Source organism: Chrysemys picta, chromosome 1, assembly GCF_011386835.1.
Source record: "Chrysemys picta bellii isolate R12L10 chromosome 1, ASM1138683v2, whole genome shotgun sequence".
Classification (NCBI taxonomy): domain Eukaryota; kingdom Metazoa; phylum Chordata; order Testudines; family Emydidae; genus Chrysemys; species Chrysemys picta.
This window is the reverse complement of record NC_088791.1, coordinates 83,368,903-83,394,153: the sequence shown is the minus strand read 5'-3', so window position 1 is coordinate 83,394,153 and position 25,251 is coordinate 83,368,903. Positions and strand designations below refer to the sequence as shown.

The 25,251-nt window shown below is 42.1% G+C and overlaps 1 protein-coding gene across 1 annotated transcript in view; it reads left to right on the top strand.

The window, feature by feature from the left end:
* Positions 1 to 18,042, top strand: part of NDUFA12 (NADH:ubiquinone oxidoreductase subunit A12) — a 39,726-nt gene extending 21,684 nt beyond the window's left edge. The window contains exon 4 of the mRNA XM_005306486.5: positions 17,766 to 18,042. Coding sequence (XP_005306543.1) covers positions 17,766 to 17,946 — 181 coding nt within the window. The 3' untranslated portion in view covers positions 17,947 to 18,042. The remainder of the gene's footprint in view (positions 1 to 17,765) is intronic.
* Positions 18,043 to 25,251: the final 7,209 nt, after the last annotated feature.

The window sequence follows — 25,251 nt, the reverse complement described above, 5'->3', positions numbered from 1 at the left end:
AGTGTGGGAGCTGGGTCAGGACCCAGAGAGCTGGGGGTAATTCCCCACAGAGCCTGTCCCATCCCCATCTCCTTCCTACCTGTGCCTAGCTCCTACTTGCTACTGCTGGGAACTCTGCTGCCCAGGCATCCCTGCTGCCCAGCTATATATCTGCCCCAGGCTCATAGTGGCTCCAGCCCTTGCTCCTCTGTCTTGTCCTGGCTGCAGTGTCCCTCGTGTGCCCTCCACTCTCTTGACGCTGAGCGCCCCATTCTATTTCTAGCACCATCACCTGATGGCTCAGAGAATGCTCTGCAGCTAGCGAGGCAAAGGAGCTGCCTGGCCCAGGACTGGCAAAAGTACCAGTATGCCATTCTAGCTCACCCCAAAAATCCCAGAAAACTGTTCCGGAGTGTTCTGGCATGATTTGATTTTTGTGTATGTGGTTACCTCCTGAGGAATAGCTGCATTAAAATTTTGTAGGGTGGGGAAATCTGGATGACAAAACTCATTTCCCATGTACACAGTGTAAAATTTTGATTAGGTTTCAGTTGGGTAATTGTATTTTGTGTATATATCAAGTAAAACAGCTTTAAACCTTATTGAAGTAATGGAAAACACAGTTGCACAGCTAAACTCCATAATGTCACTGCTATATTTTTTTCTTCTATCTTCAAATAAAATTTCAGAAGAGTTAAATGCAAGAACTTACACAGTGCAGTTATAAGTTTTCAAATTTGAACATGCAAAGTTGGGAAAAGTGAAAATTCAAATAGCAACATTAATTCAGTCAGTGTGTATGGAGTATTTTAAAATACTAGTAAGAATATTTAAATTGTATACTTAACATATTATGTCCAATGTGTTTTGAGTTAATGTTTCTATTGGAACCTTAACACAAGTCTGGAAATACAAATTTGCACCATAAAATTGTACAGTATTAATGTAGGGTTTTGCATTTAATAGAAAACAATTAAACCAACATTTCAGGATAGATCATTCAGTCCATAATCTGAGACATTTCTGATCAGCTACATCACAAATGGAAGATAATGTTCTGGGATTTGCAAACATGAGGGCAATTTTTCTGCAAACAGAAGTCGTCTATTTCAAATCCTGTAGTTGGTTTTGAAAAATGGGCCAAAAGTAGTTTTCCTGTTAATGCATAAATTAGTTGTTGGCCACTCTTGGTAATCTGTATAATAAATGCTCTGCTACGAGCAAAAGTTTTGATATATCTCACTTTTGTATTTACTGGTGTGTACTTTACCTGATCCTTTTGGTTATGAAGGCAGCTTTGCTGAAGACTCTTTCCCATCTTTCCCCAGGATTCTGCAACCCTGCCCTTGCTGATTAAGGCACTGTGCCACCAGTCATTAGTTCACTGCCTCTTATTGAGTGCAATGATTACCTTGATTTCTCTCACTGAGGCCATGATTCTGCGTCGTGCTCTGTGTAGAATCAGTGAACTGCCCTTGCCGATCACAATACAGGATCAGGGCTGTAGCTTTCTATTCTTCTACTGGGAAATACAATTCTCAGAAGAATATTGTTTGGGCCAAATCTCTGTGTTGCCTGGGAATCCCTATAATCCTCAGGCCTGAACCAGCACTGGACTGAGCAACCTGGCCTGGGCCCAACATTTTACGCTGTGTCTGAACCTGGCATTCATCTTTACTCTCACCAAATTGACCTTCTCGTGAGCACCAGTGCAAGGAAGAGGAAACTGGTGCTAACTATTTTTTTTTTTTTTTTTTAATGGAGATATCCTATCTCCTAGAACTGGAAGGGACCTTGAAAGGTCATCGAGTCCAGCCCCCTGCCTTCACTAGTAGGACCAAGTACTGATTTTTCCCCAGATGCTTAAGTGGCCCCCTCAAGGATTGAACTCTCAACCCTGGGTTTAGCAGGCCAATGCTCAAACCACTAAGCTATCCTTCCCCCCGAACTTTGTTCGCTGTGGGCTAAGTAGTGCCTCTGCATCCTGTCATAGTAATATGGGTGAGACTTGTAAGGAGAACGGGACTGAGAAAATTCATTGCTGACTTTTCTGGGGCTATCCCTCCCCCCGAACTTTGTTTGCTGTGGGCTAAGTAGTGCCTCTGCATCCTGTCATAGTAATATGGGTGAGACTTGTAAGGAGAACGGGACTGAGAAAATTCATTGCTGACTTTTCTGGGACTGTTAGGGCTGCTCTGTGTTGGACTTCATCTATTTCATTTGCAGCAGAGCAAAATATATGTCTGCTTCATATGCAGAGAGCGATGAGAACTAAATTGTTTTGAATAAAATAAAGATAGTCTGGAATGTAGGTTTTCCCCTTGCTAGCAATTTCTCCCATATATAATGGTACCACTAGTTAGGCTGAATAATCTGTTTCCTCTCAAATATTCAGCTTCCTAACCTATTCATAGTGTGGTCTGCCTGAGAAGAGTCATCCTTGTGCTTACATGACTTTCAGTTTTCTGTTTTTCTTATTCCTTCAGTACTGTTATTCAATACTAAAATAAGTAACATGCACTGTTACCAACATACTAAAGAGTACAAAGAACCAATGTTTGTAGTCTAGTCTAAAATGAGATGTTGTCTGGAGATTAGTGAAGACACCAAGGTTGCTCTCAACTGGTACCTCTTACGATGACTAGAACTGAACATGTTGTTTTTTAAGGATTCCTATTAGACAAACCTGAAAATTAAATTTATTCTGGCAGTTGTTTCCAATGGGCATACAAGTATAAGTGTCTTAGGTGCCTCCGTGATATCTGCTCTGAAACTTCTATATAGCTATAGAACCGTAATGGGAACTTGTATTGATACAGCAGCTTTGAAGTTTTATGCTTGTATTAAATCTGCCCAGAAATGAGAACCTTTTGTGTTGGGGTATAGATTGCACAATGGGTTAGGTGATGGGTCATGAGAAAATGAGTTTGATGGTCTTGCCCCAGTCCCCATTTGTGCATGTCATAAAAACCATTGCTTGCTTAATTAGGCACGATTGTCAGTCTTCGTTGAAAGAAATGCCTGTGAGTGGGTAACTAGAGAATTGCAGACAAGGACTAAAGTGTAGTGGCAGAGCGGTGTAAGCAATTTTGCTGAGTACATGCTGATACCAAGCTGGTTTGAAGTCTGTGCCATCTGTTGCTCACTTTCACAAGCACTAACTTCACTCATAATTTTATTGTTTTGGTTTTCTTTTATAAAAAAATTAACTTTCAATTGAGGGCAAATTTTGATGTGCTGAACGTTCTGTAGGTTTCTGAATAAAAGTAATAGGAGAAGATGATACTTTTTTACTGTCTCTTGATCTATAAATTTTTTTTCATTGCATTGGATTGCCTAGTATTATTGCGGTCTTTTCCTCATCCACAATCCTAATCATTATGTACTTTTTTTTTTTTTTTTTTTTTTTGAGGGTGTGGAAATCATCTTGCTGAATTTTAAGGTTTTCCATCTACTCCTTCATCCTGGGTCAATCCATTCAGTTTGCCTTTTCATTAGCTGTAATTGCATCTTCTGAAGGCAAAAACATTTACAGTAGTGTATTGCTGCCTCATGTAGTCTGTACATCTCTATTCCTAGATACAGGAAGCATGATTTAAAGATTTCTTGTCCTGAATGGTCAGTTATCTGAACCTAACCACTGATGTGGTAGAGCAACATATTTCCTGTTGCTCAGCTCCTGTCAGCATATTTAGCTTAAACTTGTACACTTTGCCTTTCATATATTTAAAGAATATCACAGAGCCAGGGTATTGCCTGTATTTAATGTTTATCACTACTTGAATGTTTTATTTATTTATATATGAAGTTTATACTTTAATTGTACAAAAGATGTTGCTGTTCATGTATTAGTGTGTATAAACTGTAATTACAACCAAAATACGGATTCTGATGCTAATATAAATGACCCCCTTGGGATTAATCAAATAATTTTACTTTAGAGCTGATAACAGGCACCTCTGATTATCACAGATTTACCAGCAAAGCAAGATATAACCAGCAAATTAAAATAGGCTAAATAAATTCCAGAAATGGGCCAATTAAGAAAAATAGGCTAGGCACATAAATCTGACTCATTTCTAAATGTGATTTAAATTATTTAGTTTAGATGTGTTAGAGTTTTTCTTATTTAAATATTACACCTACCCTGTGAATGCCTGAATGTCAATTGATATATCTGGCTTATTTTAAAAACTGTATCTGAATGTCAGTTGACTGTTTGATTTCTTCACTGAGTTATGGAATTGCTTTCTGCACATCACCAGAAGACCTTAAAGCTTGCTGGTTTTTAGCTGCTAAAGCACAGTGCTTCCATTTTAATAGGACATCATTGGCATCCTACCTTTTCTAACGTGCTCTCACTTGTATCTCGATTATCACTTCAAAGTTTTTTCTTCTGCTGCTACTGATAGCTCATCTCAGTTGATTGGCCTCTTACAACTGGTTCGCGTACTTCCACCTTTTCATGTTCTCTGTATGTATAAATATCTTCTGTCTGTGTCTTTCACTCTATGGATCTGAAGAAGTGAGTTGTAGCCCACGAAAGCTTATGCTGAAATAAATTTGTTAGTCCTATCATACTGGATTACCTCCCCCAACTCAGAACGTTGGGCCTCTCCCACAGCTCCATACCAGTCCATTTGGCAGTGCTCAGTGCTTTCCTCTCCCCAATAGATGGTGCCTCCATCTTCACACACCTAGCCACTGTTGTCATCTTCTTTCTTCTTCTTTTTCCTTTATGCCATGTTTCCTGGTGAGGGTTGCGGCAGCAGCATGGAGAGTAGGGAGGACCAGGCCTCCTTTTTCTCCACAACAGGTTCCAGCTCCTTCTCAGGGATTCCCAGGCCAGCTGGGAGATATCATCCCTCCAGTGTATCCTTGGTCGGCTTCAGGGCCTCCTCCCAGTGGGACATGCCCGGTAGAGTTCCAAAGGAAGCCTCCCACAGGGTGTCCTTATCAGGTGCCTGAACTGCCTCCGCTGGCTCCTCTTGATCTGGAGAAGTATCTGCTCTACTCTGAGGCTCTCCCGGATAGCCGAGCCCCTCACCCTGTCTCGGAGAGTACGCCCAGCCCCCCTGTGGAGAAACTTCATTTCCGTCGCTTGTACCCGCGATCTCGTCTTTTCATTCATTACCCAAAGTTCATGACCATAGGTGAGGACAGGGACGTAAATTGACCTGTAAACCGAGAGCTTTGTCTGAGAACTCAGCTCCCGCTTAATCACCATGGATCGGTACAGCATCCGCATCGCTGCACCAATCCGCCGGTCAGTCTCATGCTTCTGCTTACCATCACTCGTGAGCAAGACCCATAGATACTTGAACTGAATCTCGCCTGGATTAGAGATACTGGGACCCACCCCTGGAGCCAGGCCTGGGGTTGGTGTTAGGTGAGTGTCTGGTGGCCGGGCCACGCATATAACCTGGCTAGGCCCAGTCCGAAAAGGCGACATGGATCTGCTCCATTGGCTCACCACCCATGAGGGGAAGGGCAAGGATCGGGTGCAATGCCAGGATGATAGCAGGAGGGATGGACCACGATGGATTGGCCCTCTGCAATGGAAATCCAACCACTGTATGCTTCCTAAAAGGTCTGCTCTACATCTTTCCATCAGTACTCATACCTACCCCTTCTTGGGACCTTAACGTTCTTCTTTCTGCCCTCACAAAACCACCCTTTGAACCCCTCAGTGAGACAAGTTAGTGAATCAGCAGCCATGATAGCCGATCCCCCTTACACATCATCTTCCACAAAGACACAGTCTCCTTGCGACAGCAGCCAATATTCATTCCTACAGTGGTGTCTGAATTCCACTTCAACCAGTGCATCCACCTCCCAGTCTTCTATCCCAAACCCCATACCTCCCACAGGCACAAAACGTGACACTCTCTTGACCTCTGGTGTGCACTAGCTTTCTAACTCCAACAAACCTGTGCCTTTCATGTCTCACCCAAGCTCTTTGTCGCTATTGTCAACTATTGCAAGGGCCAAGCCCCCTCTTTGCAGCAGATCTCCAAGTGGGTCTCCCATTGCATTCACAAATGCTTCATGCTCACCAAATGCCTCTGCCTCCTGGAGTCACAACACATTCCACACGGGCGCATGTAGCCACATCAGCCTGCCTCATGGACATGCCATGGCAGGACGTTTGCTGGGCAGCATCCTGGAGCTCTGTCCATACCTTAATGTCTCACTATCCCATCACCTGAGTGGCTGCAGATGCGGCCATAGGCCACTCCGTGCTACAGAGTATACTTTCTCATGAGTCCTCGCACCCAGCTCCACTCTGATCACTGCTCGTTACTCACCCACATTTGGACTCCATATAGGGACCGTCGTTCAAAGAAGAAGAGGAGGTTACTTACCTGTAACTGGAGGTTCTTTGAGATGTGTAGTCCCTATTTGGATTCCAATACCCGCCCTCCATCCCCTGCTCTGCTGTGGACTACACTACTTAGCGATAAGAGGGATACTGGAGCGCCGTCAACCCATAGAGCCTCTCATAGCCTCGGCTGCAGACACAAGGGTGACACAACACACGTATGGGTCAACGGACACTGTTACAAAGTTGCTCTAGTGCATGGCATGCATGCGCACCCCACGTTTTGGAATCTAAATAGGGACCACACATCTCAAAGACCCTCCAGTTACCTCCTCTTTTCCCACTTTCTCTCCCTGTCATTCCACCCCCCTCCCAGATTAATTCTTCATAATATACACACAGTATGAACCTAACTGTACTTTTGCTCAGCTCCTCAAACTTCTGATGAAAGAACCCTTACTTCAGAAACATGAGGAATTGCTACTTCACTGTAAAACTGCTGTTGCTGCTGGAGTCTTGATGAAACAAGGGATGGGGGAGAGATGTCAAAGAATGAAAAATGTTTTTTTTCCAGAATAGGAACTGTGGAGTTTTATCCATTCACTAACTCCACACAAAAAACTACATGTTTTTGACTGAATCTGACCTTACTGCAGTCCTATTAGCTGCCATGGTTACCACCCTATTACTGTACAATAGAATAGTAGCTTCTACCAGCACAACAGAAGTGAAAGGAAAATGGAAACAAGGAGGGGGAAAAAATGGTAAATGCAGGCAGAAGCCATCATCAATTAATCCGAACAGAAATAAGTGTGGTGTCAGTTTCATTTCTCTCTGTTCTCCTCTCCCATAGTTGTGCAAAAACACGAAAGAGTAATTGGAGATGATCTCTTTTCTATCCCCTTTCACAGTAGTCAAAAATTAAAGCCCTGATTTGCCCTCCATTACCATATTTAAGTTTTATTAATGCGTTGTAAATATGATTCACACATTGGCTTTAGTAAACACCTAACTGCTCTTTTATCTTAGAGCATTTAATGCAATTCTGCATTATCATTGTTAATTTTATTTAATTTCTTGAGAAAAATGGCATGGTCTTTTGAACCCAGGCAGGTGGTATCTCAGCCTTGCAGTTACAAGTACTATATTAATAGTGTTATGTAGTCTTAATTCCTGTTTGACCACTTGTAGGTTGCATACTTGGCTCTTATCTCTTGTGGCTTCACTTTGAACTATCCTTAATTTTAAATATTTATTCTATGTTCTTTTAAAATGTAAAAGAAGTGCTAACTGATCTTGGGGAAACTTGACTGTTTTTAGCTCCTCAAATTAATATCTGTTTCTCTTTCATCCTTAATTCATCTAAGCAGAGGTCTAGAGGCTTGACTAGCCCCAGGCTGCTCTGCAGTATGCTGCTTCTCTTCTAGTATGTTTCAGGGAACTGTCTCAGCTTTTTAAAAGCTTCTGTTTTCCCTCTTATATTTCCCTCTGCCCCTATAACTTATCCATTTCTAATGCAGGTTTAAAGTGATTAGTCGTTTCTGGGTCCTTTTATATTGTTTCATATAGAAAGCCCATCAGGAAAGAATTCGCACAGAAATCTGGCTATATCTGAGGTACATTGTCCATTGTAGTTCATAAAGAGTTTTCCTTGAGCTTCTGGAAATAGAGTGTGCAAGACTTTTGTATTTCAAAAGATTATTTGAGGAGACTGCTGAGGAGAGGTCTACACAAAATAAACAGGGTGGGTTATTTTCCACAGATTAGCCTAAGGGATACCATTAAAGTAAAAGCCTTGCCTGAGACAACAAAATTAGTCATCTAAACACAAAATAGTGTGTCATTTTGGACTTACATGTATAGGTTTCATGACTGGGCTTTCAAAGAAAAACTGCAGTGATTGGTTATAATACCTTTAAACACTTAAAAATGTACTGAATTATTGAGCTTTCAAAACAGCTTGTAGAAATAACTGTTTGTGCTTCAGTTCTTCTGTAACTGTACAGTGCTGGTGTCTCTCTTTGAGGACTACTGGTTTTTCTTTATACTTCCAAGCAGAAAGTCCATCATGGTGTGGGTTTTTAAATTATTGAACTTAAGTGTTAAATTTGAACTGTAAAAGTTTCACGTTGAGTTTCCAGTATTTCCAAATATCCAGGTAGCCTAGTCGTGATTTAATTATTTTTAAATATATTTAATATATTTTTTAAATTTTTTACTGATTTACTCCTTGATTAAAGTAACAGTGCAGTAAAGTGAAGCTCAGGAATAGGGCAAAACTCACAGGTTTTCTAGTTTTCTGTGGATTGAGTTAGTTAATAGACTATTCAATGAGTTTATCAGACTATTAAAAAGTATGCATATCTCACACCCATACAGATGAAGATGTTAGATATTATGCAACTTTTAAGTGACACTGTCAGCTTGAAATCTAGTCACTTTTTAAAATGAGCTAAAATAGGTTTCTTGTACTCCACCTGTCCAAGTCTCTCTGCCAATATTTGTGGTTTTACAACCACATTCCAATCCCTTTTTTCACCTGTGGCTATGCAAAACTCCCACAAAGCTGTTCAAGAAAAGGAAAGTGACACACAACACTGTTAGATGCAAAGTAAGTAAACTGAAAAATATTTTTTTAATTATAATATTCTTAGGGGTTATTACTCATCACATTAGGTTAAAAATAGTCTGACTTCTACAGTGACTGTACACTTACCCTTGTCAGCAGAGCTGAAAAGTGAAAATATTCTGAAAGGTACTGATATTGGAGATCTATCAGATAAAAACTTGACAGTTCCTTTCCTGTGACACACATTCATGAACTGTCACACCTGGGCACAATTATTTTGCTTGTGATTCCAGAAAGAATGGTGGAGTCCTTTTATTTTTTTTCTTCCCCTCTTTATCTGACCATGATAGAGTATTGAAATAATAATGTGATGTTTTATTCAATACAACCTAATTAACTGTGTCCACAAGTTCATATAAATTAAATATGGCAGTAAGGAGAAAAAAAACATGAAACGAAGTTCAGCACCTCGCTTGTTTATCCTACTGTCTATAAAACTGTAACTAAGTTGGCTAACTTCAAAAAATTCTACTTTCTGATAAAGTACCCTTTAAACTGTGTGTTCTGTTCTGCTTCCTTGTTGATGTTCCTGAGGGTCTTTTCTTCTAGGCAGAAACTAATTCACTATATGGGCAACCAGCAAATTAGAGTTTGCTTAAAGCTGTGAGGCAAACCCTCCTTGTGGTGCTGGCCAACGTGGCCATCCACCATAACAGGAAGCGGAAACTGGATGGGGAAGTGCTCTGTGACTGTGGGGCCTATTTCCAATCCTCCCTGAAGTCACCTCTCCAGGCAGAGTTCCTCTGGGCCATGTCCACTGGCTCCCTAGACGCCTTCGAGGAGCAGTGAGTGCTGTCTGGGGTTCTCTGCTTGGTGTTCCCTCTCTGGCTCCCTCCTTTTAAACCTGTGACCCTCAATCCCATCCCTGTTTTCTCATTTGTTGTCTCCCAAATTCACTTAAGACCTCGGTCCTGTAGCTCCTCCCCTTAGGTTGTGGGGAGCGGCCTTTAGATGTGGGCGGGCTTGTGCCCGCCCATTCCCCCAGAACTTCAATAGGTACCATGACTTGCCCTCCAACAGAGCCTGCAGTGACTCATCTCTGGCATGCAGCAGCCTATCCCCGCGGCAGGGCCTGGGTCAGATGATCCCCAGGCACTGGTATTTCTCTGACCTCACCAGAGCTGCAAGTTATTCTGTGCAACAGCACTTCTTAGCCAGGAACCCTCTTGCTGACTCGTAGTGTTAAACTCCCTAGGCTTCCAACCCACCCTTGATCCAGTTCTTGCCCAAAACTTGTTCAGTCTTGCCCATTCCATACTCAGACCATGCGCCAGCCCTGTTATTAATTTGCTGTAGCCCTTCACCCTGCTGCTGACCCCTCAGACTGACTCCCACACAACTTTGATCTTTGACATGCATTTGGATTCTGACTATAATCCTGATTTGGCTTGTGTATGGACTGTGATCTTGGTTCTGACCCATGGCCTGTCTCTGACTTCAGTTTCCACACAGTGCTCAGCCCGGTCCCGACTTTATAGTCAGCTTCAACCCCTGTACCTATTCTTGACTACAGCTCTAACCACCAAGCCTGACTGCCTTGTACCCAGAGCCTGGCAGTAGCCATATCAAATTCACAAACTAGAAAAAAAGGATTTTTCTCTGATTGTTATAGTAATAATAGGTGTCATTTAACTTTAGAGCATACAGAACTTTCAGAAGTATAACTTTCAAGTGGATGGTTTTCCCTTAGGAGCCATTGTCTATATTTAAAATAGGCTATTACTTGCCGTTGTTTAACATCTTGTTAAAAATAAAATTCATCTTCCCTCCAGTTTTGTATTCCATTAGCAAGGGCATTTAGAAATGAGGGCACTGTTTACTGTACCTTTACTAGAAATTTAAAGAATTTTCCAATCAAATTCCAGCCAACATGTATGCCTATAGCAATTTTTAATCTCAATTTGGACTCTTTAGTTAAGAGTATGACTTTGACATTTTAGATAAGTCTAACCAATTTTGCTAAAAAATAGATTTTAATATCTCGTATTAAGGAGATAGCCAATGTATTTAAAATAAAGTCCTAAGAGCAGTTTGGCTGAAAAGATAGTCTCTTAGCTGAGAAGCATGCCCCAAAGCTGCAAATCCCTACAGGGGGATGAACTCAATTATATAAATATTACTTTTTCCATTCCCTCCTAGTTTGATCCTTTTTGTGATGCTGCATGAAGAGAAATGGCAGAGACTCTGGTTTGACTGCTAAGTATTAGTAGTGTGACAGAGATCTGTAGCTTTTTGAACAACTGGAACAGAAGACATTTCATATTTAGGTCAAGTGACAGCTGACTGGCAAAAATCTCATTAATTCCACATCAGAAAGCTTGCCAGCATGACTGATAATACTAAATGTAATATGAACAATTATGACAAAATTCAGTATGAAAATATATGTTCAGGATTAAAGATTTTTGGGGACAGGAATAGGGACAGGAATAGGGACAGAATAAAAAACAAATTGTTTATACACATTGTCTTTTTCCAATAGGTTACTGTTGAAAATTTTTCACTTGCTTAGATTAACGTAATTTGCACAGAGGAGGCTTGGTTTTATAGGCCAGGCCCAGGGATAAATGCTAATAACTTCATAGTTACCCAACAATAATTCTTCTTTGAATGAGAATCCATATACATATTCCACAGCTAGTGATCATGTGTCCAGTGTGCACACATCTGAGAACTTTCAAGTTAGCAATGCCTGTGGGGGCAGTGCATGTGCTCTTCAATCCCTCATGCGCTCAGTAATGCTATTAAAGGCAGAGCCACCACCCCTACCTTCAGTACTTTCTTGCCATGATGGTGTGTGTCGGAGCAGCTCCATTTAGAGCCACTTGCCTCTTTTAGTTGGCTGTGTGAGTTAGTCTTTTTGGGACTGTCAAGACCCCTGTTCATCTACAGAACTGGGATCATCTTCAGTTCTTCATGGCAGACCACAAGTCCCCAGGCTCAGAGCACTGCCCATTTTGTGAGGCTGTTATGCCTCTCTACGACAGCCATACAAGGTGTCTCTTCTGCCTCAATGAGGGACATATATTTTGAACTGGTGCAAGATCTGCAGATCCTTTTCAAAGTGGACCCAGAGTTCAAGGGAATCTCACTTGAGGGCCTTTCTGCTGGAGCAGTCCATGCATCCAGATTCATCTTCTCAGATTCAAGCTCTCACCTGAGAGAAAATGGTCCAAGGCACCCTTCAATTCTGCCTCCGTACTGAGGAAACACTGGGATCAGCCGGACACTGAGCAGAAGTCCTCAGGAGAGAAGAAGCACAGAATACCTTCCATAAGTTTGGATGTTAATTACGAGATTGTCCTATATCAAAGGTGCTTCAAAGCTGAGAAGAAGCAAGTACTGCCTGCTTAGAAGCAAGGGCCCCATTGTGTTAGGCATGTACAAACCTGGGTCTGAGATGACCCAGACATGCTGCAGTTCTTGCCTACCACTGTATCAGCCATACTGGCATCACTAGTGCCAGCTCCACTTTGCAAGACGCTGACAATAGCACAAGCAGGACACAGCCTCTGCCCGCCTCCATGGCCCAGGGTCAGAGTCTCCCCCTGCATATATATGGAGGCCTCCTGGTCCCTTCCGGGGTCCTAGCACTATTGCCAATGCCACTATCCAGATTCCTGGCTCCGTTTTCACCTTCAGGAAGATCTTGGTACCCTCAGTGTCACCACTGCTAGAGAGACAGCTTCCTGGGCAATGGCAATTGCATTTGATGATCGTTTTCATCAAACAAGGAGCAGTGGTCTCAAGTTGCAGTGGGGGAGGTCCAGGTTGGATATTAGGAAACACTATTTCACTAGGAGGGTGGTGAAGCACTGGAATGCGTTACCTAGGGAGGTGGTGGAGTCTCCTTCCTTGGAGGTTAAGGCCCGGCTTGACAAAGCCTTGGCTGGGATGATTTAGTTGGGGATTGGCCCTGCTTTGAGCAGGGGGTTGGACTAGATGACCTCCTGAGGTCCCTTCCAACCCTGATATTCTATGATTCTATGATTCATCATGGCTGTTCTAGGCAATTTTGCGGGAGGCACAGACCACAACCAAGGACCTGCCCTTGAAGGTTGTTTTATGACTGGACAGGTGAGGTATGATGTTGCTTAAAGACTGTAGGGCCATACTCAGATCCTTGGGGGGTCTATACTCCAGCCATCAAGAGACAGCACTTCAGGTCTCAACAGTTTTACAGGCAGGCCCACTGCTATCACTATAGACCACCTGAGTATGCCAAAAAAGGCAGAAGGCTTCAAGGAAAAGCCCCTCAGAAGGGGCCACCACATCCCACTGTCCCTCCTCTGTGTTAAGGCAGCAGATTTGACTCCATGTCCAAGGACAGCATACCACTCTCTACCCATCCCTGGCCTCCCCCTCTTTTTGACAACCATCTGGTGCATTTCCGCCATGTTTGGTCCAGCATCACTTCAGATAGTTTAACATTGAACACTGTAGAGAGAGGCTACACAATTCAGTTCCTCTCCTGTCCCTATTTGGGGACCCATCTCACGAGAGTTCTTTACACTGGGAGGGTCAGTCTAAGCTCTTGAAGCCATAAAAGACGGCTCCTTAGATCACTGGGGTAAAGGATTTTACTCAAGATATTTCCTCATCCCCAAGAAAAAGGGAGGGCTGTGATCTATTCTGAACCTACAGGACCTGAACACCTACCTCAGGAGGCTCAAGTTCAAGATGATGGCCCTGGTATCCATCATCCCATCCCTAGATCCAAAGGACTGATATGCTACCCTCAATCCCCAGGATGCGCATTTCCACATTGTGATATACCAAGGCCACAAGCACTTCCTGAGATTTGCAATAAGAGACTATCATTACCAGTAGCAGGCGTTCCCGTTTGGGCTCTCAGCAGCGCCCAGAATATTTATGAAATGCCTGGCAGCAGTGGCAGCCTACCTCAGAAGGACAGGTGCCTAGGTATTTCCCTACCTCGATGACAGGCTAGTCAGAGGTCACTTTGAGCCCCTGGTGCAGGCCTTTACTCTCTCGCTGAGAGCAGGAGGGAGTGACAGTCTCGTGTGCTGCCCCCACAGGCACTGCTAACTAGAAAGTTCTCTGCATGTGCGCTGGACAATATGATCTCCAGCTGTGGAATATGTATGCAGACTACGCATCTCAAAGAACATCCGTTACTGTACAGTAAGTAGTCTTTTTACGTTAATCATATTATGCAGTCAGCAAGCATTTATGTGGAGAGGTTGTGTTTACGTCAAATCATTATCCTGTTACCTCAAAACTACTTATTACTGTACTTGAAAAATAAGGAAGGCTTTGTAAATGGCATTGTAAACGGTTATGCAAGTACAGTCGTTTGTACACAGTCTTTTGATATTATTTGAGCCCTGTAAAATCTCCTCCAAATACAAAGCTGCTGTTTTTTTTTTATTTGTACTGCCTGCCTAGAAGCAAGGGCCCCATTGTGTTAGGCATGTACAAACCTATAACAAAAAGATGTTTTTTACCCAAAAGAACTTGTAATCTAAATTTTGAAATGAGACAACAGATGAAGGGAGCACAAGGGAACATTGAAACAGTTACGGACAGTGGAGTAAGCAGCTGACACTGCACCTCATCTCCTTAATCAAGAGTTTTGTAGGCATCACAACACAGGTGGGTTTTAAGTAGAGATTTAAAGGAAGAAAACTGATAATGTAATTTTGCCTTTAAATGCTATTTCATCCAAACATTTATTATTTTTAGTTTCTATTTATATTAAAACTACTGTATTTTCTGGCGTATAAGACTACCTTGTAACCCAGGAAAATCTTCTCAAAAGTCAGGGGTCGTCTTATACGCCGGGTGTCGTCTTATAGGGCGGGTGCTGAAACTTCCAAGCCGGACTGGAGAATCTGCGGTCACCGCATATGGTGGGGGGAGCTCAAAAACGGCCGCATCCCCGCCGTATGCGGCGACCGTATGAAAGCAGCAAGGGGCGGAGCAAGCTGCAGGCGTCCGGGACGCCCGGGGTATGGAAAAAAGAGAGAGCGGCACTGTGCCCAGAAAAACACGCGGTAGCGCAAACACGCCTCTTTCACCCGTCTGGCCCGCCCTTGTATCCTATTACCTCCTTCTCTGCCTCTCAGATCTCGCTCCTGAGGACTGCAGTGAAGCGGCACAGGCACGCATGTGCGAGATCTGAGAGGCAGAGAAGGAGGTAATAGGATACAAGGGCGGGCCAGACGGGTGAAAGAGGCGTGTTTGCGCTACCGCTCTGATAGTCTTGGAGACAGGGAGGGCTGGGCAGGCAGGGAGAGCAGACCAATGCAAGCAAGCTTTGTATACAACAACCAGCCAATCGCCGGTAAGGTACATCGCTGTTGTATACTGGGTACCACATACAGTACAGCACCAGTATCTGTACCTGTTCATACAGTATAGCACCAGTACATACAGTACAGTATACAAATTTCCAACAGTCAAAACCCCATCATGGCTCCACCAGCAAGAAGAAAGAAATATGAAGCCAGTTTCAAACTTAAAGTTGTAAACTTTGCCATGGAACATAATAACTGCGCTGCTGCAAGACAATATGGAGTAACAGAAAAGATGGTTCGGGACTGGAAAGCAAATGAAAAAGCATTAAAGAGTATGCCAAGGGGTAAGTGTGCATTAAGAAGAGGCACCCCACATTGGCCAGAACTCGAAAAACATGTAGCAGACATGGTGAATGAGCATCGCCAAAACGGTTATGTAGTGACACGAAATAAAATACGTTTGTTTGCACTTCAGTGGGCCAAATCTAACCCAGATCACAGCAACAGATTTAAGGCCACTGTATCCTGGTGTACTAGATTCATGGGAAGGCATAATATGGTACTGAGGCAAAAGACGAAAATTGCCCAAAAATTACCTGCAGATCTTGATAGCAAAGTAAATAGTTTCCATCGATACGTAATACAACAGCGCACTAAACATGGCTATGCGTTAAGTAGTATTGGAAATATGGATGAAACTCCAATTAATTTTGATATGGTTGGAAATAAAACTGTCCATCAAAAAGGTGAAAAAACAATTTTAATTAAAACAACAGGACATGAGAAGTCCAGTTTTACAGTGGTACTAGGATGCACAGCTGATGGCGCCAAACTGAGACCAATGATTATTTAAAAAAAAAAAAAATGCCGAAACTCAAGTTCCCTGTTGGTTGTTTTGTACATGTGAATGAAAAAGGCTGGATGGATGAAGAAGGGGTAAAGCTATGGCTTGATAATGTATGGAGCAGGCGAACAGGTGGACTTATTCAAAAATGTAGTCTACTGGCGTGGGATATGTTCAGGGCTCATTTAACTCCCAGCACCAAGCAAAGGCTTGCAAGACTAAACACAGATGTGGCAGTTATTCCTGCAGGATTGACATCGTTGGTACAGCCACTGGATGTGTGCCTAAACAAGCCATTTAAAGATCGCATTCGAGAACAGTGGAATGAGTGGATGGTTAGTGGCGAAAAGTCATTCACAAAAGGAGGAAACATGCGTGCTCCACAGTTGGATGTTTTGTGCAAGTTTGTCATAAAAGCCTGGAATGATATTGATGCAGAAACAGTAATCAAGTCTTTCAAGAAGTGTGGCATATCAAATTCATTAGATGGTATGGAGGACGACTACTTGTGGCAAGATGAAGAGGAAGCTGAAGCTGAGACCACACCATCTGATACGGAATTCAATCCATACGATGACTGCCTTATAAATGTATCACAAGATGTCATTGATGTACTTATGATATCAGATGACGAACAGGAGGATTTTGAAGGCTTTTAAAGGGAAACGGTCATGCCAGCAAAACCTGTAAAAATACCATAGCTTGCAGTTATGATGGGCGTTGCTAACTCGCCAGGGACTTGCCCGGCACTTGCTCTCTCTCTCTTGTTTGTTATCTTCCTCCTATCATCATCAGTTCCAGTTTGGTTGACAGCTTAGAAAACAAACAGCATGGCAGCTCCCATGGGTTTATTGTCTTATCCTTCCTTTCAGCTTTAGAGTGAATTAGGAAAAGTTTAATCCACTTGCACTGTTTTATGTTTACATGTTTGATGACAAACAGCCTTATGTTTATAAGTGACAGTTTTCCTGCTAAGTACCTGCATGTCATAAGCATTTGAATTAAAATTACCATATTGAAATCAAATCTGATGTTTTTTTAATTTTTATTTGGTGTGCGTTGGAAGAGGGGTAGTCTTATACGGCGAGTATATCCCAAACTCTATATTTTAACTGGAAAAGTTGGGGGTTGTCTTATACGCCCAGTCGTCTTATACGCCGGAAAATACGGTAATAAGGATGTCCAAAAATAGATTGATAAATGAATTGTATTAGAAGGTACTTCAAAATGCTGTTCAGAAAATAACCATATGGCGTCACAAAAGATATTTATTTTAATTCTAAAAACCTCAGTTATCACTGGTTTTTAAATGTAATGGAATCAGTTCTTTCTAATCCAGATGTGATCTGAAGTCCGTCCTACATTTTAACTGGTGGAGACTAGAAGGTAAACTACCAGAAATCAAATTATTAAAAATATATTCTGAATGACCATTTACTACAGCATGGTGTAATATTTCAAAGTGGATTTAAAATCTAGTATATTCTCAGTTGTTCTGTAATGAACTCTTATCATCTAATTGACTATTTGATAGGAGTCTTTAGCTGAATACAGTGAAATATGCCTTTTTGAATATATCAGAATAGATTAAAGTTTTAAGGCCTGAGTTCTAAAAATAAAAGCCAGATATTAAAAAGTTTCAGAGGAAAAACTTTCAACTAAGGAAGAGGATTTATTATAGGAGATCATATAGAAACTTTTTAATAACCAATATATTTTTTTTCTCTTCAGGCATCGTTGGCTTCACTGCATGACTGAAGACCCTCCAACTACTCATCCACCAGTTGCTCGTAAATTCATTTGGGAGAACCACAAATTCAATCTGAGTGGCACTCCTGGGCAGTATGTCCCTTTCTCTACAACACGTAAAAAGATACAGGAGTGGATCCCACCTACAACCGCTAACAAATAATTGAAAAGCCTGACTTGCCTAAAACTAGTTTCTCAATGAAAACTGTACCTTCATCGTTTGGTTGGTTTAAAATAAAAGCCTCTGACAAAAGTAAAAGTTTGTTTTTATTGGGATTGAAGAACATTTTTACAAACAAAAATAGGAAGTGTTTAAAAAAAAAAAGTGGGTAAGAGGCCAAGTAAAGAATAGTGTTACCTTTATTCAAATATTTTTATCAGATATCTTCATGTGCTTTTTTCCTCTCTGGTTTTTAAATAAACCTTACTTTTCTAGTATTTATTACATCTAACTGTTGCTATGACAGTCATGTCTCATCTGTATAATATCCAGATACATTACTGTATTTCAAATCTTCCTCTGAGGCTGAACGTACAAATAATGTAATGGGGCAGGATAAGTAACAATGGACCATTTCCAACACTATACCTAAGTAGTGCTCCCAGGACTCATTTCTAGGAAGCCATCTCTTTAAAAAAAATTACTAATAATAATTATTATATTGCAAGTGAGAAAGGAGTGCCAATAAAGAATCTTAGCTTTTTCTTTACAAATACTTTTGTTGTTCTGCATATACGTACGTGTGTATACACACACACACACACACATTATGCTATAGCATGTAATGTAACAATATAACATATTTTAAAACTTCCACAGTAATCTATATGGTGGAAGTTCATCAGGAGGGGAAAGAAAGGGCTGAATTAATGGGACAAATTTTCATATGCAGACACTTAGACTGTAATTTACATGTCTGCATCCACAAATGTGTCTGCAATGCAGGATTTTTGGACTAAGCCTTTACTGCCTGCTTTTGACAATTTGTTCCGATGTATCCACATACATTAGTGGTCATTACATAGATGTCCCAGGGTATTGTCTGCTTATACATGGAATATCGTTTGCAATGTTGTAGCTATGTTGGTCCCAGGAGATGAGAGAAACAAGGGTGGATGAGGTAATATCCTTTATTGGACCAACTTCTTTAGGTGAAAGAGACAAGTTTTTGAGTTCCACAGAGCTCTTCTTCTAATCTGGGAAAGGTAATCATAGTATCACAGCTAAAGGTAAGGTGGAACGGATTGTTAAGCATAAGGAGTTAATACGTTGCAAGAAAATATTCAAAATGAAATGGTCAGTTAACACCTCTGTAGTCATAGGAATGAAGATGTTCTCTGTGTGTGTGTGTGTGTGTGTGTGTGTGTGTGTGTGTGTATATATATATATCTATATAGATATCTTCCTACTGTATTTTTCACTGCATGCATCTGATGAAGTGGGCTGTAGCCCACGAAAGCTTATGCCCAAATAAATTTGTTAGTCTCTAAGGTGCCACAAGTACTCGTTCTTTTTTTTTTTTAAAGATTGACTATGAAATCCTTAACAGACACCACCACCAAGAGGACAACTATACAGTCCCCAAAATCCAACCACCAAATAGTGATCAAATCAGCGGACAAAAAGGCTGCCATCAGTTCTCAACTGTGATGACTGTCAGTGAGGCAAACCAACAACTTGGACACCACCTACTATAAAGGACTCAAAGAAGACACCACACCACAATTCACCCAAGAGTTTAAGGATATCAGTGATCACAAGCCCCTAGTTGTTACCTACCACCCAATACTGGAACCCATACTCATCAAACAATTACAACCATACTTGATGAGTACCACATCCTGAAAGAAGTGTTTCTTGAAAACACTTTTGGCCTTCAAATAACCACCCACCCACTCCCACCAAGCTGATTATCAGAAGCAAGCTCCCCACAGACCAGGACACGCATTTAAAGCGGCCATAGGCGCCAACTCCATGGGTGCTTCGGGGCTGGAGCACCCATGGGGAAAAATTAGCGGATGCTCCACACACACTGGCAGCCACGCTCTCCCCCCCCCCCCCGAGCGTGCCGGGTCCCTGCTCCTCCCCCTCCCTCCTAGCACTTCCGCCTCCCCCCCTTAGGACTTTCAGGGAGGGAGCGGGATGTGGCGTGCTCAGGGGAGGTGGTGAAGAAGGGGAGGGGCGGGGACTTGGGGGAAGGGGGCGGGGCTGAGGAGGGAAAAGGCAGGGTGGGGCTGGGACTTTGGGGAAGGGCTGGGGCAAGGGCGGTGCAGGAGCGGGAAGTGGCAGGGCAGAGGCGACGAGGCTCCAGAACCCACCGGGCAGAGGGGAAGTTGGCACCTATGAAAGCAGCACAGGATCTTGGCATAACGGGCACAAAATCTTTAGACCTATCTCCACTGCCATGATGATATATACACGCACCCCTTTCAAGATCCATGATCCTACACAAGCTTATCACAACATGTGTCGTACCTCATCCAGTGCATCAAATGCCCAACAACTATGTGGATGACACTACACAATGATCACACTCTTGAATGAACTCTCAGAAAAATGAGAGGATGTTTATCACCTATGAGTGAACACTTTTCACAAAATGATCACTCCACATCTGAACTCTTAGTCCTCATCCTCAAAGAAAACCTGCACAACACCTTCAAAAGACAAGCCTGTGAGCTTAAATTCATAACTCTGCTAGACACAAAAAATTGTGGACTCAATAAAGACACTGATTTTATGTCTGATTACAACAATTTGTAACTTTGTTCTATGGCTGCAGAGGTGTTAATTGCCCACTTCATTGTAATGGTTCCCTACAACATATTTTAGCTCCTCATGCTTAACAATCTGTTCCATGTTGCATTTAACTGGGACACTGATTTACCTTTCACAGACCTGAAGAGGAGCTCTGTGGAGCTAGAAAGCTGCTCTTTCACCAACAGAAGTTAGTCCAGTAAATGATAGTACCTCACCCACTTTACCTCAATAAATGGTATAAGCAATCTCATATCCTGGCACCTTCTCCCCAAAAAGGAAACATTTTTCCTAACCCACAGCCGGTATCTTAGATGGTGGGAATGAATAACCAAGAGAACCATTTTAAACCCAAAGGCATAACAAACTCAGAAGAACCTAAACTAATTTGAAAAGGAGGCTATAGATACTTTCTATGTACAGTGGTGCTGCTCAGCTAGTGTGGCATGACCCAAAAATAGGCCACAAGGGAGTTCCCACTGGGTCATACCCAGCTGTTGAGAGTAGTAAAATATCACTAGAAGCCCAGGCAAGGGACTGAAGGAGCATGTCCCAAGTCCCACTATTCTTTGTACTTTCAAAGGATTGTGGTAAATGGTGAGTCTTGGGCCATCTTTTTACCCTTTTTTTTAAGTTACTGATAAAAGAACACTAAACACTGAGTGCAAGTGTTAATGAATTTGAGATGTCAAAATGAAGAACTGGTCACAGAAGAGCCCTACTGGGATTCTAGAGCTGAAGGAGCCAGCATGGGGAATTTGTGTGCATGAGGGGGATACCCTGTATTCCTGCATGTCTCCTCAACCTGGGCCCTCTTTCCTGCTCTTAAAAGCATATACTAAAGTACAGGTTTGCAGGACTGCAAATAGATTTCTGACCATTTTAATTAATTGTGAGAGGAATAATGGCACCAAATGGAAGGAAGACTGACAGGAGCTGTAGGGCTAAAATCTCAGAACCATTCCCACACATTATCCTCCCAGCTGGTTCCATAAGGGAGTACCACTCATCCTACAATATGAATATTTGTCCCCTCCTTTTATTGTCCATTGCATCAATTTGGGCTGTGAGGTTTTAATTGTCCTTGGCTAAGCTTGCTCTTGGGGCTGGTCCACACTAACCCCCTACTTCGAACTAAGATACGCAACTTCAGCTACGTGAATAACGTAGCTGAAGTTGAAGTATCTTAGTTCAAACTTACCGTGGGTCCACACGCGGCAGGCAGGCTCCCCCGTCGACTCCGCGTACTCCTCTCACGGAGCAGGAGTACCGGCATCGACGGCGAGCACTTCCGGGATCGATTTATCGCGTCTAGACAAGACGCGATAAATCGATCCCAGAAGATCGATTGCTTACCGCCGGACCCGGAGGCACCCTAGTAGTGCTGTTGCTTAGTGTAAATTCCAAATCAGATTGTTTCTTGTGCACCTGTAAGTCATGAGCCCAGCCTTTTACATTTATATTCAACGGTACTGTGTCTTATAACGAGTCAAACGTTTGTGTAATTAGCTCTGCTTTTTGCTGTCCTCCTGGAGCTTTTAAAAACTCAAATCTTTATCAGGGTTAAGAGCTGAAACCCAGGTCACAGTTGCTGTAACAGCTTGTCCTAGCGCAGGTGTAAACTGAAAAGCTTGCTGCTTCATAACCAGCTGGCTTATTCTGTTCCTTAGATCTTGTGGGTTAGATTCACTGTCTTCTACCTTGTGTGCTCCACCTACTTTGCACTGTTGTAAATGCTTGTATGAGGTGCTGGCTCAGTTCCCTGCTGCTTCCTGCGTGACCTTGGCAAGTCATGTAGTATGCCTGTGTCTCAGTTCCTCCTCTGTGAGATGGGGGATACTAATACCTCTCTGGCTCAGAGGAGTGTTCCGGGGGCCTCAGGTGCTACATAGGCATTTAGATAGGGCAAAGATGAATCAGGCCCTGTAAGTTGTTCAAAGGAGAAATCTGGAGTGAAATGTTCATTTTGGTACCTAATATTAAATTCTAATGGGGGAATAGGGAAATCTCTTGTGCTGTACCTCAGCTTCTCACTGCTGGGATAAAAAAGAATGACAGTTACCAGGCTGGGAGATAAAAACAACACTTACAAAGCTAGGGATTCTTTGTGCTGGTACATTAACAAGGTGTCTACAATACCCTGGATAGCTGATATTTCAAGAAAAGGAGCGAGTCTCTAAATAGTACTTCAGTTACTCACCCAGTTAATGTATTAAGTATGGCTTTATGCCTCAGGGAGCCAACTACGTGGGCAAGATCAAAGTAACAAATGACAGCAGACACATACTCACCAGAGCTTTCCGTTTGCTGAACTGTCAAGCCTCAAACTGCCATCCTCCAACTGTGTAAGTACACCAAGGAGGTGAGAGTAGCTCCTTCACACATACGAGTCAATACTAGCTCCAAATTCCAAAGCAGCCTCCAAAGAGCTCTTGTTCAGACAGCTGCTTGCGTGTGTCCTTTCCACATGAGCTCTTACCATGTGACATGTTAATTTAGATCAGGGGTTCTCAAACTGGGGGTTGTGAGCCCTCAGGGGGTCGTGAGGTTATTACATTGGGGTCACAAGCTGTCACTCCCAAACCCTGCTTCACTTTCAGCATTTATAATAGTGTTAAATATAAACAAAAATTTGTTTTTCATTTATAAGGGTGGTCACATTCAGAGGCTTGTTGTGTGAAAGGGATCACCAGTACAAAAGTTTGAGAACCACTGATTTAGATGGATGGTGGTCAGGAGTTCTTTTTCAATACAGTGGCTGGTAACGGGAATGGCTATGAAGATTCTCCTGTGTTACAGAGGCCAAAGAAAGGAAGTTCTGGTTATTTCCTTATTGATTATAAAGCACTCTCATTGGTTGAGGCTAAATACAGTCCATGTACAGTATGTAAAGTTTCATAACCACAAACTTATTTAAGAGGCAGTCAACACCACTCCTCAGACTGCCTCAGTGACATAAGGCATTCCTCTATCTGGTAAGGCAGAAAAGAGAGACTTTATCGTAACATAAGAATTATCATTCACTGGCTGAAGAGCCTGAACATTATCTTAAGCATTAGCTGGAAAAGAAGGCATAGAAAAGAAGGCATCCTACCTAGATATAGAAAATCAGGTAATCAGAGCAGGAGAATCCTTCAAGGGATAGACGTAACAAGTTATTTTGTACCTCCAGAATATTTTAACACTAGTTCTGCATAAGAATGCTATGCAAAAGCCTTTCACATTTTACACATCCATAAAATGACCAAATTTTAGAGGGTAATTTATGACATTATTAATCTAAGCAGATTTCCTTCAAAAACACCTGCTAAATTTTAAAGTGCATGCTGTAAGGAGTTCATATTAAGAATTTTACTACAGAATCTGATACTTAAATTAAACTAGCACAAATATTTAAGCAAAAAACACGTGAAGGGACTTATGTTTTGCATTAATCTGTAACGCCTAGACCAAAGCATCTATGTATTTTATTATTATTATTATTCTGTGCAGCAACTTCATGGTCTTCAACTAATTTACTCCTTCCCTTCACCGTTATATGTATTTTCATATTGGTTTCAGGCCAGATTACTGTAGTACTGTTAACATACTTCCATACCTCAAGAGATTTTTAGTTGAAGAAATAGTGATCCATCAAAACACAGCTTATATATAACAGAATTGAAATTTCATGCAGTATACCATTCAGATACAAGACTCTTAAGAACAGTGATCCATCAAAACACAGGTTGTATGTAACAGAGCTGAAATTTCATGCAGTATACCATTCAGACACAGGCCTATTGATACAGTGTAGCGTAGCTTTTCAAGGAGGCTAACCATCCTTATAAAGTCAATGAGGCAAAAATAAATTAAAAAATCAGCATTAACTCTGCCCTTGTGGTGCTTCCCTTGTGTCCTACAGCAAAATGAGGGCCAGAGCGTGCCATATGATCTTAGCAATTTTTAATTAGAAGTAGCACTGCTTCAGAACCATTGGTTGCTATAATATTGATGTTTGTACCTTTGCAATTCACTGAACTGTTTCACTTCTTCATTCTTTTCCCTTTGAGAGTAAAATGCCAGCGCTTGACAAGCGTGAGCTCTCTCTTGCCTGGGGATGAATGCCAGAGAGGTTCTTCCCTCCATGAAGCAATGATGCTGCAGACAAATGCTGGTCCAACTGGGATGTTTTTATTGTTTGGTATCCCTTCATTTGGATCCTCTGAGCATTCCCATTATAATCCAGACTCTGTTCTTTCTGATTCTGCCTTGACTGTGCCGGTAGCACCTGCTGACAGCCACTGAGCAAAACACATGAACACTGGGCCTTCTGTCCCCACAATTCTATAGTGCCTTCATGATGCTGCTAGCCCCTGCCAGCACGAGAAACTAGAATTCAGAGTTGGCTTCTGAATCTGGATAACCAGTAGAATAGTGCTTTGGGGGGCCAAGTTTGAATAACTAGTGTGACGCTATGCCCCATATTCTTTGGAGAGATATTGTTATGATATAATTATGGCATGACTATGATGTACTTTATGCAATATAGGTCACGTGAGATATCATTGAAAAGGTTATGATTTACTGAATATGATTATCCTATTTGTATGCATGTATTATTTTGGTATCTGAAGTTAGGAATATTGTCTATGCATCTATTACAAATGTGTTTACAGCTCGGGAACGCCCACTAGACAGAATGCAGTCAGTCTAGATGGCTGGCTGGGA